The following is a 15,756-nucleotide window of genomic DNA, read 5'->3' as shown; positions in this document are numbered from 1 at the left end:
GGCGACGGATGCGCCTGAAGTCCACGTCCCCCCCCGCGCGGCCCTCGGATTGGCTGCGAGGACCGTGACGTCACGGCACCGTTGCAGCGATTGCAGGAGCTGGCTCGGTGGGGGGGCGGGTAGGCCGTCAGGGGGCGGGGCGAGGTGCCAGGTGACCGGGGTTGGTCAGGGACGAAATTGAGGGTCTGGGCGCGTGCGCGCCCTTGGGTTCGTCATTTCCGCGTGGCAACGACACTGACCCCGTTGCTATGGGCGCCCACAGAGTTCCGGCCCCCGGGGCCGCAGAGAGGCCAGTGCTGGAGCCGAGGCCACTTGATGCGCGGCGTCCCGACCGAGGGAGAGGCTACGAGAGGAAGAGTGTGGGAGGCGGCCGATAGGCGGGGGAGGACCCCGCCCGGGGCGCGCGCGGGGTCGGGGGTCCGGGGACCCGGCCCGAGAGCAGGCGCCGGCGCCGCGGGCTGAGCGGCCCCCTCGGACAGCGGAGCACGGGCCGGGCGTGTCCGGCGCGGGGCAAGCCGGCCCGGTGCTTAGTGGGTCTCGGTGCTAGCGCATACAGTCAGTGCTACGGAGATGATGGAAGAGCGGAAGCGCGGCCCCGGCCAATCTCCCGCAACCGTCAGTAGAATGAAGAGCCTCCTCTTCGGCGTCACGGCAAAACTCAGCGGTCCGTGGTTGTAGGTAAAGTGGCTCCCAAGGAAAGGGACAGAGCTCTGCAACCCCAGAAGTATGGGACGGCAGAGCCCCCGAGACCCCACAGAGGGCGCCCTCGCGGAAGGAGAGCTCCTCAAGGCCCAGGGGTCCTGGCTCCGGTCACTGCCTGGTGAGGTTTCTCCTTGGGAACCCTCAGAGGCCACGTGCCTGCTTCAGGGACCAAGGTGCAGGCTGGACCGCCTGGGGCAGAGGGAGACAAGGATGGGCAGAGGCCAGCGTTGCTCTAGAACCCAGTGTCCAAAGTTAGCCGAGTTTGCTTCTTGGGCCAATATCTAAGTTGCCCCTGCGTTCTTTCCCTGATGGAATTTGTTGAGTTCCCAGTATTATACGGAGTTTCTCCACTAGACTGAAAACAGTCTTAATCTTAATCTTGAAGAAATATAGGGGAAAAAAAATCTAAGATAATTCTGTCTGGGGTTTGTTGTTTGTTTCGTTTCCCCAAATCAAGAGAAAAACCAAAGATGTCCCTCACTGGCCATCATCAAGGTCTCTACAGACCAGCCACAAACCATACAACCAATAGAACTCTCCGGGCTGGCTTCGCTGGATAAAGAAGAAATGGGTAAGAGAAGTGAGGTCCTGGGTCACAGGCAACTCTCTAGCTCCATCCACAGGCCAGCATTTGGAAAGCTTGTGTACTTTTGTATGACAAGGAATAATTGAAAATAAAGCTCTGTGTTTAAAAAGTCAGTTTCAGGGACTTGCCTGGTGGTCCAGCAGTTAAGACTCCATGCTCCCAATGCAGGGGGCCTGGGTTGGATCCCTGGTCGGGGAACTAAGATCCTACATACCCCAACTACTGAGCCTGCATGCTGCAACAAAGAGCCCGCATGCTGCAACGAAGACCCAGCGCAGCCACAATAAATAAAAAAATAACAAAAAATTTAAAATAATAATTATCATTTAAAAATAAAATAAAGATCCCGCATGCCGCAACTAAAGATTCCACACGCTGCAACGAAAACAAACAAACAACAAATAAAAGATCCCACACGCTGCAACTAAGACCCAGGGCAGCCAAATAAATAAATATATATATTTTAAAGTCAGCTTCACAAAAAAGTCAGTTTCGTTTAACTTGGCTTAAAAAACAGAAATCTTAAGTTGTTAAGATTTAGGTGCTTGCACTCCGTCCCTTTGATGGAGGGGTTCCTTCCAGGTTCCCTCATCAGGGCAGTGCTGCTCACACTTTCCGATTTCCAATGGACCACACAGGATATCCGGTCCATTTGTGTTTGTCACTTAAAGTCTTAGGTGGAAGCCACTAGGCAGGACAGATACAGCTTTCCTAAAGACACTAAGTTAATAAAACGGAATTAGGATGATGCTTTCTACCTGACGTGTTCATGTTTAATTGACAAACGCGGGGTCCTCAGCCGCCCATGCTGTGCTGTTTTGCTGACGGGATTCCCCCAACATCCCCCCTCCCCACAGGACTTTTTTTTTCTCTGAAGGAGTCCTCCAGCTTTGAAGACCTGGAGGAGAGACTGCAGAAGTTAAAGGTGCAGGTGGACAGCTTGGCCTCCAGCCTGACCTTCAGCCCAGGGTGAGGGGACACAGCTGCCCCCGAGAGCCCAGGCCAGCAGGAGCAGAGTGGGCCCCACCCAGGCCCAGTGCAGAGGACTCTGCCCCCAGAGCCTGGGCAGCAGGTGTGGTTCCTGAGTCCCCGGCATCTGGCCAGACCCTTGGGGGGCTGGGGCCTTCCGTCAGGCCCCAGGACTTCCCAACACTGAGGCTGCAGCGCCAGCTGCCCAACCTGCCCAGTGTCTCCCAGGGACAGAAGCCTTTCCACTTGAATCTGGAGCCCCCCAGCATCACTCTTCGGTCTTGCTCTCCTAGGACAGTTGGCCCTTCAGGGGCTGATCTCTCTCCCTCACCCAGCTGGGCCCCTTCCGCTCCCATTCTCTCTTCAGGCTCCAAAAGGACCGGCTGGTTCCAGTCTCTGGAACCCCAACTCACGCGCCCCAGTCCAGCCGAAAGAAAAGCTGCTGGCTCGGCCTGGTCCCCCTGGGCCTGAGCCCCCGGGGCAGGGCCTCCGGCTGCTGGTCCCCACCCTACCCACCAAAGCCCTCTGCAGCTGTAGGGCCCCTGCAGCTCCTCCCATCCTGGCTCCAGGGTGAAGAGGCTGGAGGGGAGGGAGCACGGAGCCTCAGGGCCTCATTTTCCTGCATCGTGTTTGCTCTTGGCGAGCCGGCCGAGCCAGCGGCTCTCTCCCCCGCCCTGGAGCCGTGCCCCACCTCCCCACCAGCTGGACCGACAGGCCCACCCAGCAGAAGGCCCGCACAGCCAGGCCATCCCCCGTGGCACACGCAAGGTGGGGGGACCCTCAGCACAGGCGCTCAGCTGCCTGGCCACCACGCTGAGGACAGGAGACATGCCGTGAGCATTGGCCTGCCCCTTAAAGGGCTGAGCTGGGACCTCTGCCTTCCCAGGAGAAGAGTGGGGTCAGCTGCGTAGTCTGGACAGACCTTGGAAGCAAGCCGCTCAAGCCCTGTGGCACTGATGGAGCCCCGGGGTCGTCTGGGAGGGGCTGGCAGTGGCGCCTTTGGGGCCGGCCTCCAGTGCCCTCACGTCCAGTAGGGGCTGGCCCTGGTGAAGAAGTGGGACTGGGAGCTGCCCAGGGCCCCAGGCCCACAGCGAGTTGAGAAGCTCGTGGCTCTCACCCCCTCCCCTGGGAAGTGCTGTGCACCCCACGTGCGGCACCAGAGCCAGGTGGTCATGGCCTCCGCTCCTGTGGACACTGTGGTCAGGGGCTCAGGCAAGCCGCTGGCCACCCACTGCTCTCCCCGTGCTCGTGCACGCACCCGGTGGGGATGGGGGCCTGTCCTTCCTGCGAGGCTTTAGTGTCTGTGGCTAGGACGATATGATTTGTCATGGGTGCATTCACGGACACTTCTGAAACATAAGCAATGAGTGGCAGGAGTTTTAACTCCTGGTGAGAACATGTCAGTGAACAGGGTTCCCGACCGCCCCACCCCGCCCCTGCCTGGGAGACCTCAGCCCTCTCCTTTCCCAAGAAGGGCTCCGGCCCGGGAGCCCTCTGCCGGCGGCCAGCAGCCAGAAGCACACCCTGCCCTCTCCACCTCCCACCCAAGGACTGGGACCTGCAGGGGAGGGTCTCCCGGGGGCCCCTCCTCACCACACTCACCTCTAGGGGGAGCTATGACTTCCACTGGCATTTTTGTTTTAATGGATGTTGGAAGAAAACTTTTCATCCCAGAAGAAAAGCACAGACACATAGCTGTCCGCCTCAAGCTTCCTGAGCTGCCCCCTCACCACAGCAGGAGGCTGTGAGGACACACGTCTCACACAGCAGCCGGACACCATGTCTTTCTGTCGCCATGGTAACAGCTCATGCTCCAGGGAGCTACCAGTGGCTGCACCATCCACTTCTGGACACCCACCTCCGGAGACCTGATCCAGACCCAGCAGCCATCTGGCCTTCTCACAGACAGCCTTTGTCCATTACCTGGCCCTCGCAGCTCCCTGCCGTCGGGCAAGCCCTGGGCTGCAGGGAAGACCCCACACGGGGTGAGTGTGACATGCAGCCTTGGGGAAATCCTTAGCTTCTCCTCGTCAAGTTAGGAAGCAGCAGCGACCTTCGTGGGTGTGAGAACTGTGCTCGCCCAGCATCACCAGAGGAGCCTCCCTTTGGGGTCCCCTAGAAGCACCAGGATCCTCCCCCGCCTGGCCCACTCCTGCCGCATGGACCTGGGCTGCCATGTGGATCATAACCTCTTGCACGGCCCTTTCTGACTTTCAGGTGCTCCCAGAAGCTCGTAGTTGCCTTAGGAAGTGGCACGTGTAAGTCCCCGCAGGCCTCAGCCTGGGCCCCAGACCCAGAGTGGACCACGGAGCCAGGGCCTGCGAGTCAGGGGATGTAGAGGGAAGGGGTGGAGACCGGGACAAAGCTGTTTCCTGGAGACTCTTTCCAGACGTGGCCCAGACTCCAAGAGCTTTAAGAACTGCTTGGGATGATGCAAGGGCAGCACTTCCGAGACAAGGGCTTCCAGGAGGGGCGTTCCTTGGCCTGGAGGTAGATGTGGGGCTCCTCTCTCTGGGCCTCAGCGTCCAGCAGAGATGAGGCAAGGCTGGAGCCTCTTCCAGGGGGTGGGGGCGTGCGTCTTCCAGCAGCTCTGCCCTCTCTCGGGGTTGGAGGCATGTTTTGGGGGAAGGGGCTCACAGCTCAACTTGTCTTTAGTGTGTCACTGAGCCACTAGGAAACGCCCCGCCAGCACCTCCTGCTTTTTCTCCTGCTGCCTGCACGGTGCGCTGCAAGCTGGGCTCAGGGGCGCAGCGTGAAAGGGGTGCCTCTCTGGGTGCCCAGTGGGCTGTGACCCGCGAGCACCCAGGGGATTGGGGTGGGGGATGCAGGCCTCCACAGGGGGAATGCTGCCCATCAGGGATGGATCAGGCCCAGGTCCCAGCAATGCCCTCAGAAACGGGGCCTGCGCTCTCTGAAGAGGAGATGCACAGGGAGGCCGCAGGGGCACAGTGGCCTGAGTCCCAGCACTGGGAGGGGGAGGCTCCCCCCTCCTCTTCTCCAGCACCAGCCGGGGCACCAACCGTCCTCCACCCAAGACCTTTTTTTTAACTTGCAACCTTTTATGGGGCTGGCGTGTTTTGACAGGGAATAAAGCACTCTCAGGAGACTGCAGGGCTGAGTTTACATCTGATTTACTGTATCTTAAAGTCTGGGGCGTTAGTGGGGAAGAGGCAAAGTGAGCGCTGAGTCAGCGCAGGCGGAGGAGGAGGCGCCTGGTGGGGCTGAGGGGGAGCAGCACTGCCTGCCCTTGGGACTTGCCTGGTGGCCCCAGGATAGTAAGGAGTGACAGGAGGTGGGGTCAGAAGACACTGCAGAGAATGGCTGGGGTGCAGCACCCAGGGGAACCTTGCTTGTGCCTGCCCCTGCCTGGAGGCCCTCCAGCCAGAAGCGGGGAAAGCTCCCTGCAAGTGCCAGCCTTGGGGTCCCGCAGGAACAAGCTCGCCTGTCTCCAGGGTCCCAAATGCCAAGCTCCTGTCCCATTCCTCCCAAAAGGTGCCATCTGCGTCCCAGTGGCTGTGGCTGGGCCCAGTGGGGTCCTGGGTAGGCAGGAAGGGCCACTGTTCCCAGCAAGCACGTCCCCCAAGCCGGCTGAGCATGCCGGTGAACACTGTCCCTCCAGCCACCCAGCTGCTGACCACATCATCAACTCCCAGCACTTCCCCTCCCCTTTCCCAGACCAGGAAGCCTCTGGGGACCTGGCCAGAGCCACCTCCTTCCCTTCCCATCCAGGACCTGAGTGGCTGGAGGGGACTCGGAGCTGCCACGGAGACCAAGCTCCTTCAAACAAATGCTAGCCTTTGCCACCAGAGGGTGTGGCCCTTAATACAAGTGTAAGGTCCGGCCGCCCAGGCGCCCTGTGGTCCTGGGCCCAGAGCCATCTCGGGTCTCACGTTCTCAACGGGACCCCGACTCCTTGTCCATCTCCCCGCTAAATCCTGCCCAAGCTCTGGGCCGGGCAGGGGAGGGAGTCGCGAGGGCACGCGCCGCTGCCAGAGCTGCCGCAGAGGGTCAGGCGAGGCCGCGTCCTGGAGGGCGGACGCCGGAGCAGGGCGCCCTCTTGCGCGGGCCAAAGGCCGGCCAGCACCCCACCCCCGGGGCAAGACCCACCGAGCTCGGGAGAAGGGCGCCCTCGGGTGCGCGGGCGCGGCTGGCTCACGGCTCCCGGCCCCCGGCGCCCGGCGACTGGGGGCGCGGGGCGCGGCTGCGCTCGCCGTCGGGCGTGCAGGCCTTGGCCGACAGCGCCCTCTCGCGGCCGGAGCGGAAGGCCGCCGTCACGGTCACCAGGTAGGCGGTGCCTGGCGCCAGGCCCTGCAGCGTGGTGCTGTTCTGGCCCGCGGGCACCTCCACGAGCTGCGCCGCGCCGCCCCTCAGGGGCCCGACCTGCACGTGGTAGCCGAGAGCGGCGGCCGGGCCCAGCGCCGGGGCCCAGCTCACGCGCAGGCTGCGCGGCCTGGCGTGCGAGACGACGATGCGCTCCGGCCCGGTCTCCTCTGCGGGGGAAGCGCCTGTGAGCTGGGAGGGGGCCGCGCGGCCCGGCCCCACGCCCTGCCCGGCCGCGCCGGCACCCCCAGCCCGCCCGGCCCCGCGTCCCGCCTCACCCGGCAGAGTGCGCACCCGCAGGTGCTGTGGCCTCAGGAGCCGCACGTTGGACTCCGGCACCAGCGCCACGTCGTAGTCCGTGTCAGGGTCCAGGCCGGCCCAGGCCCAGCCCGTGGCGTTCCCTGGCAGCTGCTGGCGGCGCGCCGTTCCCGGATCGGCGCTGGGCGCCAGCTCCAACAGGTAGTAGCCCGAGTCGGCGGTCAGTAGGGGCGGCCAGGCCAGACGGAAGCCGCTGGACGTGACCTCGGAGGCATGGAGCTGCTGCGGCCACATCGCGTCTGCGGGGGTGGGCAGAGAACAGAGGTGCCTCCTCGCGCCCGACCCTGGGGCTCTGACTTGACTCCCGGAAGACACCCAGAGGCAGGGAGCAGGGCGCGGGGCGCCAGGCCAGCCCCGGCCACGCCCACCAGATGCTAAGGATCCGCAGAAGGACATGAGTGCAGCCAGCCCCCTACTTTGTCCCATCAGGAGCTTCCCTCCTGGCCTCAGCTCCAAGCTCAAACCAGTGCGGAGGTATAGCAGCCACCTCCCACCCAGTCCAGTGGCCTGGACAAGGGCCCCTCAAAGGTGGCAGGATCTAAACTGATGTCATGAGAGAACAGAGGACCAGCCCCCCATCCAGCCTGAGTGGCCAGCACAGAGTCTGGGATCAGCTCAGCTCTGAACAGTCAAGGAAAAGGGGGCCCACGGTACAGCCAGGAGACGGGAGCCACTGGAGAATGCCCCGAGGGGCAGGAGAGATGTGACAACCCCAGGAGCAGCTGGACCTGGAGTTTCGGGTGCTGCCGGCGTCCAGTCCCCAGGAGAGTGTGTTGGGAGCACTCCAGGGTGGGGTGTGTTACTCCTGAGCTTTGACGCCGAGCACCACGGGCCGTCTGAGTGACCGTGCAGGGGGCGTGAAGCCGATAAATGGACAGGGTTAAGCCCTTCGGGACCCCATGCTGCCTTCTTTAATGCTGGGTGTGCAGCGGCCCGGCTGGCACGCCCCTCGCCCATCCCCCACACTCAGACCCTGCCCCCGCTCCCAGGAGCCCCCGCCCTACTGCCTCACTGCCCTGCAGCCTTGGGTTTTTCCTGTCCAGCTGCTTGCCCTTTCTCCTGCTGTCGCCTCCAGGCTCAGCCACAGTGGTTGACCCAGGGGCCACCAGGGCCAGGTGTCCTGGAGTAAATCTTCGGAAGGACACTCTACCTCCCTCCAACCCACAGTTCAACCCTTCCGGTTTCAGGTGGACGATTAGCCACAGGTGGAGACTTGGGAGGACCCTGGGGTCGTTGGCATTTTTCAGTGGCTACAGCCAACCTTGCCAGTGACCAGGCCCTTCAACACCAGCTCCCTCCCGCCAGGTTTAGCTGGGTCGGGGGTTCCACAAGAAACTCGGAGGGGAGCTGCTAGCCCCCCCGCAGCGGGCCCTCCAAGGTCCGGCCTCCTCTCCAGCAATCCCCACAACCGCCTGCGGTGCAGTCCCACTCCAAGCCCTCCGCGGCTGCTCTCGCCCCGGGGGAAGTAGGGCCCTAGCTCTTGGGGGGCAGTCTCGGCCCTTCCTGACCTGGCCCTCCCCCTCCCTCCAGGCTTGGTGGGCCCCTCTGCAGTCTCCAGGCTTGGAACCTCCTAGGCTTCCTCTCCAGGTAGACACATTCCACCAGGTGCAGCGCCTGAGTCCCTCAGCCCATACCAAGTCCCCCACTCTCCAGCAGAGAGCCCCACCTGGAGGGGTTTTACTCAAGCCTGCCCCGCGGTCCCGCCTCAGCCCAGGCTGGGGGGCACCTGGGGTGAACGGCTGGAGTGTGTCCCTGGAGAAGCTGCGTGGGCACCCCTGTCCCTGCAGCCCTGGCCTCTGCTCCAGGCGTGCGAGGTCCTCCTGGAGGCTCACCTGGCCCTCTTCCTGAGTTCCCCGCTGGGGCTCCCCCGGGCCCTGCCTCCTCCCACCTACCAAGAATGGAGCCCCTCAGCGCCTGGGTGATGATGTGCAGGTCATCCACATCCACAAAGTGCAGGTGCTTCTCCACGGGGGCCGAGGCGGCGGCCGACAGCTCCAGGAGGTGGCCGCGGCCGGTGCTCACGATGAAGACGGTGACGCCCAGGTCCTTCAGCTCCTGCATGGGGGGCCCCACGGGGTCGCTGGAGCCGCCGTCTGTCACCCACAGCAGCACCTTGGGTACCCCCGGCCGGGCCCCCGCCGCCTTGGCAAACAGCTGCTCCTTGGCGTATGCCAGCGCCAGGCCAGTGTTGGTGTCACCCATGCGCTGGGCGGCAGCGCGTATGGCGTCCTGGATGGCCGAGCCTGAGCTGTGCTGGCCGAAGGGGAACTCGGTGTGCGGCCGACTGCCCACGTGCACCAGGCTGGCATGCAGGGCCCCAGGGCCCAGGGGCAGCTGGGCCGCCAGCCGCCCCAAAAACTCCCGAACTCGGGAAAACTCATAATGAGACACGCTGGCCGAGCTGTCCAACAGAAACAGCAGGTCCCCCTGGGGGGCAGATGCCGGGGGGCCTGGGGGAGAGGGAAGGGTTCAGCCCCAGGTGGTGGCCCCCAGACAGCCCCACACCCAGGGCAGAACCCCCAGGGCCTGAGCTTTCCCTAAGCTGGCACTTGCCCTTACCCAAGGAAGCCCTGAAAGCCTGCTCAGTCACACCCCAAAGGTCCTGGGGTGGCACCCCAGCGGGGAGAGGGGTCCTAAGTCAACAAGAGGTCCACACACTCAGCAGTTCCAACTCTGCACCCTGGCCAAATGCCTGGGGCACCCCCTGGGCTCATGTCTCGTCTGCAAAGGAGAGCTGACCCCTCCAAGCCCCCACACCCTCCCTGTCTTCAGCAGACTGTGTGCAGGCTGGACCCGGCCCAGCCCCCAGGAGTGGTGGGTGGATGGGTCTGGGCCACCAGGGCTTGGCTTTCAAGAAGTAGCCTACACCGCTCAGCCTCCAGGTAAAGCAACCGGTCGGGCGTGCGGTGGGGGCACAAAGGCAGCTGGGCAGACTGGGGACAGAGGTGGAGGCATGGGGGGAACAGAGAGCTGACTGCAGCCCGTCTCACAGCCCGGAGTCCCGGTTGGAGTCCTGACCTCACTTACAGATGATGTCGCCCCCCCCGGCCCCCATCCTCTGCCCCACCTGGACCCAGGAAGCAGGTTACCTGCTGCAGCAGCCCGAGGGCCCTATCAGCCCCTCCGGGGCCTCCCCCTTCCTCCCGGCAGCCCGGGGAGCAGATGGGGCCCTTGGCCACTGTGTCATGAACAGACAGGGGCCTGGGGTGTCTCGGTTCTGGTCCCGGCCTTGCAGCCTCAGTTTCCCCCAACCCAGTGGGATAACGTACGCCAACCCTCTCACCATCCCTCTATTAACGGTCACTCCAAGGAAAGGGAAACTGAGGCAGGGACAAGCCTCCCCGACAGGCCCCTCCTCCTCCCCGTCCAGGCCCCAAGATCCCGCGGAGTTGCGGGCGGGGCCCGCGCCGCAGGTGGGTGTGGTCCCCTGCCAGCTGCCCCCGCCCCACAGCCGCGGAAGGAGAGCGTGGCTCGGTGCGGACATGGTGTGGGGGGGGGCGGGGCGCCGGGACCTGAGTCCGGCCCGGCCGCCCGCCGCACTCACCACGCTCCGCGCCGCTCCGCGCCAGCCGCAGGCTCAGGGCCAGGCCGAGCACCGTCCAGGGAAGCATCGCGCGCGACTGGACGGCCTCGCTCTGCCTCCGCTCGTGGCTCGCTCGCTCATGAGCTGCGGGGCGCGCGGCCGAGCGGGTCGGACCCGGGCCCCGCCCCCTGGAGCCCCCGCCCACCGCGGCCCCGCCCCGAGGTCCCGCCCTGGCGCGCGCGCTGCCCCGCGTGCGGAGAAGCACCGGCTCCGGGGAGGCGCGCGCACAAAGGGCCCAAACGTGCGGCGACACGCGGCACTCACCGGGATGCCGCCGAGGCACACGCGGGTGGCATGCACACACAGACACTGCGGTCTCCCTTTCCGGCTGTAAGGTCTTGGAGTCAGCCCTGTCCCCTACCCCCTGCCCCCAGCCCCCAGCCAGGGGCCGAGCAGGGAGCCACCAAGCTGGGTCATCCCTAGGCCCGCTGCCCTTGGCCCCGCAGTGTTGGGAGTCCCTGAAGCCAAGCCCAAGAGAGCCCCAGGGGGGTATGAGAGTGTGTGGGTGACAGCAAAAACAACGTCGCCCCAACAAGTCCCAGGCTCTGGCCACAGAGACTGGGGAGGGGCAGGTGTATGGGAGCTGTGACATGTTCCTCCAAGGAATGACCAACAGAGATCAGGAGGGTGGAACTTAGGAGACAGGGCGTCGGGAGGGGAAAGAAGCCTGAGACCTTCAAGGGGGAGCTTCCGGGGGGACACCTCACCTGGCTTCCTAGAGGAAGAGGCGTAGGAGCTGAGGATGGCTGGTTCAGGCCTGTCCAGTGTGATCTTGCTGGGCATACAGCTGTCCCCATAGGCCCTGCCCAATGAGGGGCCCAGGGCTGAGGCCAAACTCCAGGACTGAGGACAGAACCCCCCAAGCAGCCCACTGGGGAAACGCTCCACTGTGACCAGGAGCCATGCATCTGGGATCTTGGCTAGACCAGAGCAGAGGTGGTTGGCTGCAGGGGACATCCTGAGGGACACTCAGTGCCCCCAGGGCAGATTCCTTGCCTTTAGGTGAGACGGGGCAGTGTCCCGTGGGCAGGAGTGAGGTCCAGGAGAGCCCTGCCCCCCTTCCTCCTAAGATGCCTTCCTGTGGGGTCACCGCTGCCCTCTCCCAGCCACTCCTCTGTGCAGCTGGGTGGGGGCACAGGTCCCCCACGGGGAGGAGGCAGGGCCATCTCTGCCAGGATGTCCCCTCCCTTTCCCCCCTCCCCAGGAGGATGCCCAGCAGGGAGGACGGATGGGACTCAATGGTTTTCCTTCCTCCCTCTGGCAGGTGAGACGCCAGGCTGGGAGACAGACTGGAGCTTTGACTTTGCCTAAAAAAGGAAGCAGCTCAGCTAAGCCTGAGGAGCTGGGGCAGGAACAAGCAAGAACTGTGTCCCCGCCGTCCACCCCCCCTGCCGGGAATCTTGGCAGTGCTGGGGCTGGCTCAGCTCCACAGACCTCAGGCCTCGGCTGGGACCAGAAACTGCCTGGTGCTTCCGCCTGGGGCCCGGGGGGGGGCGGCAATAGGCTCGAACCCCCAAAGTTCAGGGTGTACCGCCCAGAGGGACCATTCCTGGCCCCCAGCCCTCCAGCACCCGAGGCTGAGCAGGGCTGCTGCAGAGATGGGGCTGTGAGCGGAGGCGGCTGGAGGAGACCCGGGGCCCCGCGGGGAGCTGACCCATGTGCAGACGCCTACCCGGCCTGGTTCCTGCTCGATCTCGCTGGGCACCACCAGCAGGGAGCGGGCCACACTGGATCTGCCCTGTGGGTCCCCACTCCTGCCCAGCGCTGGGCCCACTGTCACACCTTGGCTGTGCCGCTGGGCTGACGGGGAAGCTTCCATCCCTTCTGGAAAAACTGAGCCACTCTTCTTGGCCATGACTCAAGCCCTCGAGGAAGCAGGCGTCCTCCTCCCTCCAGCCTCTCCATCAGAGGGAGAAGGGATGGGGGCCTGGCCTTGGGAGTGGTCAGCCAGGGCCTCTCCCTATAGCCTTGGCCGAGCTCGGCCACCTGCCTTGGCCGACAGCCCCTCCCGATGCTCGTGCTGAGCTCTGGCCTGACCCCCGCAAACCGAGACCACCCCACCCCCACCGGGTCAGCTCTGCCCGCCTCAGTCTCCTGATCTGCCCTGTGGCTCAGCCGGCCACACACCCCCCTGCTGCCAGCATCATGGTGAGTCTCCCCACCCCCCCGAGGTGAGACATGGGCAGATGGAGGGTCCCCAGAGAACACAGGGGTCAGCCAAGGGTGTAGTGGTCAGGGCCAGGGCTGGGCTTGAGACAGACGCCAGAGGAAGCACAAATATAATGGCCGGGAAACATCCTTTCTGAAGGAAGACAGGCCTGGGGGCAGGGGAGGCAGAGAAGGACGGAGGCGTCCAGGACACATCCGGCCCTGGCCCCAGCCCCCTCCCTCCCCCGGGGCCAGCCCCTGCCTGGCCCTGTGTTCTGGGGACCAGGAGGAGGGAGCAGCCTGTGGTCTTGGCCCAGTCCGGGAGGCCCCAAGCATCACTTCCCACAGCTGGCGCACCCCGCCTGTCGGTTCACAGGCAGGTGGACAGGGCTCCACAAAACCCAGCGACAACGCTGCTCTCCAAGGCACCGCCCCTGCTCCCCGCCCGTCCGCAGGAACGCGCCCCCCTCTGCACCGTGCAGGCCTCTGCAGAGAAAAAGGGCCTTTTGTCCCCAGCTCACTGTGGTCATGTTGACCCCCGGGAAAAGGGCAGCTCCCGGGGCCTCTGACCCCACCCCTGACCCCAGCTGAGAGCCTGAGAGGCTTGGCCCCACCCCGCCCCGCAGGGATGCCTGTGATGCTGGGTGTTTTGTCAGTTGTATCTTACACAGGCACCCACACGCATGGCTGGGAACACAGAAACCAGAAGTGGGGGTCGGTTCTGTGGGCCTGGAGGTAGCGTGGGCGAGCCTGAGGCCCCCTGACTGCACGCAACAGTCACAGGAGCAGAGGAAAGGGGTGGCCGAGAGCGGCAGGGCCCAGAGGCCCCTGCCGACACCCACCCACATTCTTCTAGGCTCGACTTGCCTGTTTGTGGTCAGGGACGTGCCAGGGCCCGAGGGCCAGTCCTGGGGGTCTGGTGGTCCCATCGTCTCATTCCCTAGGGGCCCGGGCCTGCCCCTTGTGGCCCCAGAGACGACCCCTGCCCAGTCCTTCAGCCAACAACACCCAGGGTGGCAGGGAAGACAGCTGATGGGGTGGGCAGCCTGGGTACGGGGGTGGGTGCCACCCCAACTGCATTCATCAGTTATCTCTGTGCTGGGCCCAGCCACACGACAGACTCTGCACTGGGGACGTGCAGGCACTGGGCAGAGCCCTTGTCCTCCCAGCCCTGCCGGGCTAGAAGGGGGGATGGGCAGCGGGCAAGTTTGCAAAGATGCGCGTCTACTCGTTTTCCCCTTGGAGGGCGGCGTCCCGTCAGACCAGGGGGGCAGGAGCTAGAGGAAGTACCAGAGCCCTGGGGTGGGGGCCTGCCAGCGTATGCGAGGGCAGCAAGGATGCCTGGGAGGCATAAAGGGCAGGGGCAGGCCTCACGGGGGGAGGCGAGGGCCCAGGGGCAGGATGGGGATTGATGCCAGGCCTCCAAGAAGTAGAGGCCCAAGGGCACAGCTGGGAGGCAGAAAGGCAGGCAGGCAGCCAGGCGCTCCTGGTTTTCAGCCTGTGCAGGGAACTGAACAGTGGTGCCCTTCCCGAGGTGGGACCCCTCCCTAGTTTGGGTTCCCTGTGCTGGAACCTTCTGTAACAGGGAGGTGACCCTCATACCGTGTCCTAGCCCCAAGCAGGGTTCAGGCTGGCTTCCATGGGGAAAGAGAGAGCAGGGAGGGACAGGACTGTGTCGGCACCTTGGTTGGGGGGAGTCCCCGGGGGTGGGGGAGGGGCCTCAGCCCCCAGAGTCAGCACAGGGCTGGCTCTGCCTGTTCCTCCCCAGCCCACCCAGCACAGCTCCGTTTCTGCCCAGCACCCCTTGCCTGGCCCACATGCCTGGGTGGGGCTGGGCTCACACCTGGGGTACAGACTGCGGGACCGAACGCGCCAGCCCTCCTAGCCCTACCTACCTGCTCCCCACTCAGAGCGTGCCTGCAGACACCTGGGCTGCTAGGAAATGCTCTGGGAATCAGTAAGTGGCCTTGGGCAGATCAGGGAACCTTGCGAAGCCCAGACTCTACACCTGTGGGGTCTGGACGGTGCCCCCCCAGGGGTGTGAGGGCCGGCAGACAGAGGGGATGCAGGCACGCCCTCACATGCACACACACGTACACCCACACACGATGCACATACGCGCATACACACACAGGCACGCGCGTGCACGTGCACCCCCATGGCCAGGCACGCTCTTTCGGGGCAGGGGCCTGGGTACTTGCAGAAAGAGAATTTTTTGCCCAAAGTGGAGGTCACTTCTGACCCACCCAGTAGCTCAGGGCCTCTACCCTCCACTTTCCCGTCCTCCCAGATGGCTGGCCCCCTAAAGCAGACCCCTAGGCTCCTCTGTCAACCTTCCACAGCCTCCCACAAGTATTCCTTTTGTGAGTGGGTGGGCAGAGCTGGAGCTGAGGCAGGCTGTCCCCGGGGCCAGCTGGAGGCCACGTGGGGCTTGGGCAGGCCTGGGAAGCCGGGACACATCTTAGGAACCAGTGGGCTCAGCAGCTGAGCTCCCCATGGTGGCCTCCCCGCCCCCACCAGGCCCAGCTGTTGTTTTGATGACTCCAGGGCCAGGCGGATCCTCAGGAGAGTCCTCTGACTCTGACGCCTGGCCAGAGCCTGCCCAACTCTAGGTGGGAGGGGAAGGAAGGCGGCCTCAGACCAGGGAAGCTCTCCTCGGGCACGGGGCAGCCAGCCAGGCTCCCATCTGACCGGCCACAGACAATTGGAAAACCCCAAGGACTCCTGCTGGACCTGAGCCAGCCCCACTTCGGGCCCTGTTCAAGCCACCAGTGAGCCCTGAGCGCTGATCCTTGGGCACATCTGGGCCCTGACCTCCTGGTCACAGGTGGAGCCCTGCTGGCCACATGGTGTGCTAGATCCTTCCCAAGGCCTTCCAGCTATTACTAGATTCTGGACGAATTACAACAAACACTTTTTTTTTTTTTTTTTTTTTGCGGTACGCGGGCCTCTCACTGTTGTGGCCTCTCCCGTTGCGGAGCACAGGCTCCGGACGCGCAGGCTCGGCGGCCATGGCTCACGGGCCCAGCCGCTCCGCGGTATGTGGAATCTTCCCGGACCGGGGCACGAACCCGTGTCCCCTGCATTGGCATGCGGACTCTCAACCACTGCGCCACCAGGGAAGCCCGAC

At 64.3% G+C, this 15,756-nt stretch overlaps 1 protein-coding gene across 2 annotated transcripts; it reads right to left on the bottom strand.

Moving 5' to 3' along the window:
* Nucleotides 1–6,409: 6,409 nt before the first annotated feature.
* Nucleotides 6,410–10,506, bottom strand: VWA1 (von Willebrand factor A domain containing 1; the record flags this gene model as incomplete). Of its 2 annotated transcripts, XM_079696481.1 has the most annotated exons (4): nt 6,410–6,747; nt 6,856–7,134; nt 8,788–9,345; nt 10,440–10,506. In XM_079696481.1, the coding sequence occupies 4 exons, from the start codon at nt 10,504–10,506 to the stop codon at nt 6,410–6,412; spliced, it is 1,242 nt and encodes a 413-aa protein (XP_079552607.1). The 2 variants fall into 2 exon arrangements, with proteins under 2 accessions (XP_079552607.1, XP_079552608.1); XM_079696482.1 differs by lacking the exons at nt 6,410–6,747; nt 6,856–7,134 and having other exon boundaries at nt 8,829–8,950.
* Nucleotides 10,507–15,756: the final 5,250 nt, after the last annotated feature.

Source organism: Hyperoodon ampullatus (assembly GCF_949752795.1).
Source record: "Hyperoodon ampullatus genome assembly, chromosome: 2".
NCBI classification, from domain to species: domain Eukaryota; kingdom Metazoa; phylum Chordata; class Mammalia; order Artiodactyla; family Ziphiidae; genus Hyperoodon; species Hyperoodon ampullatus.
Note: the sequence above shows the minus strand (reverse complement) of the source record. Positions and strands in the feature narration are given on the sequence as shown.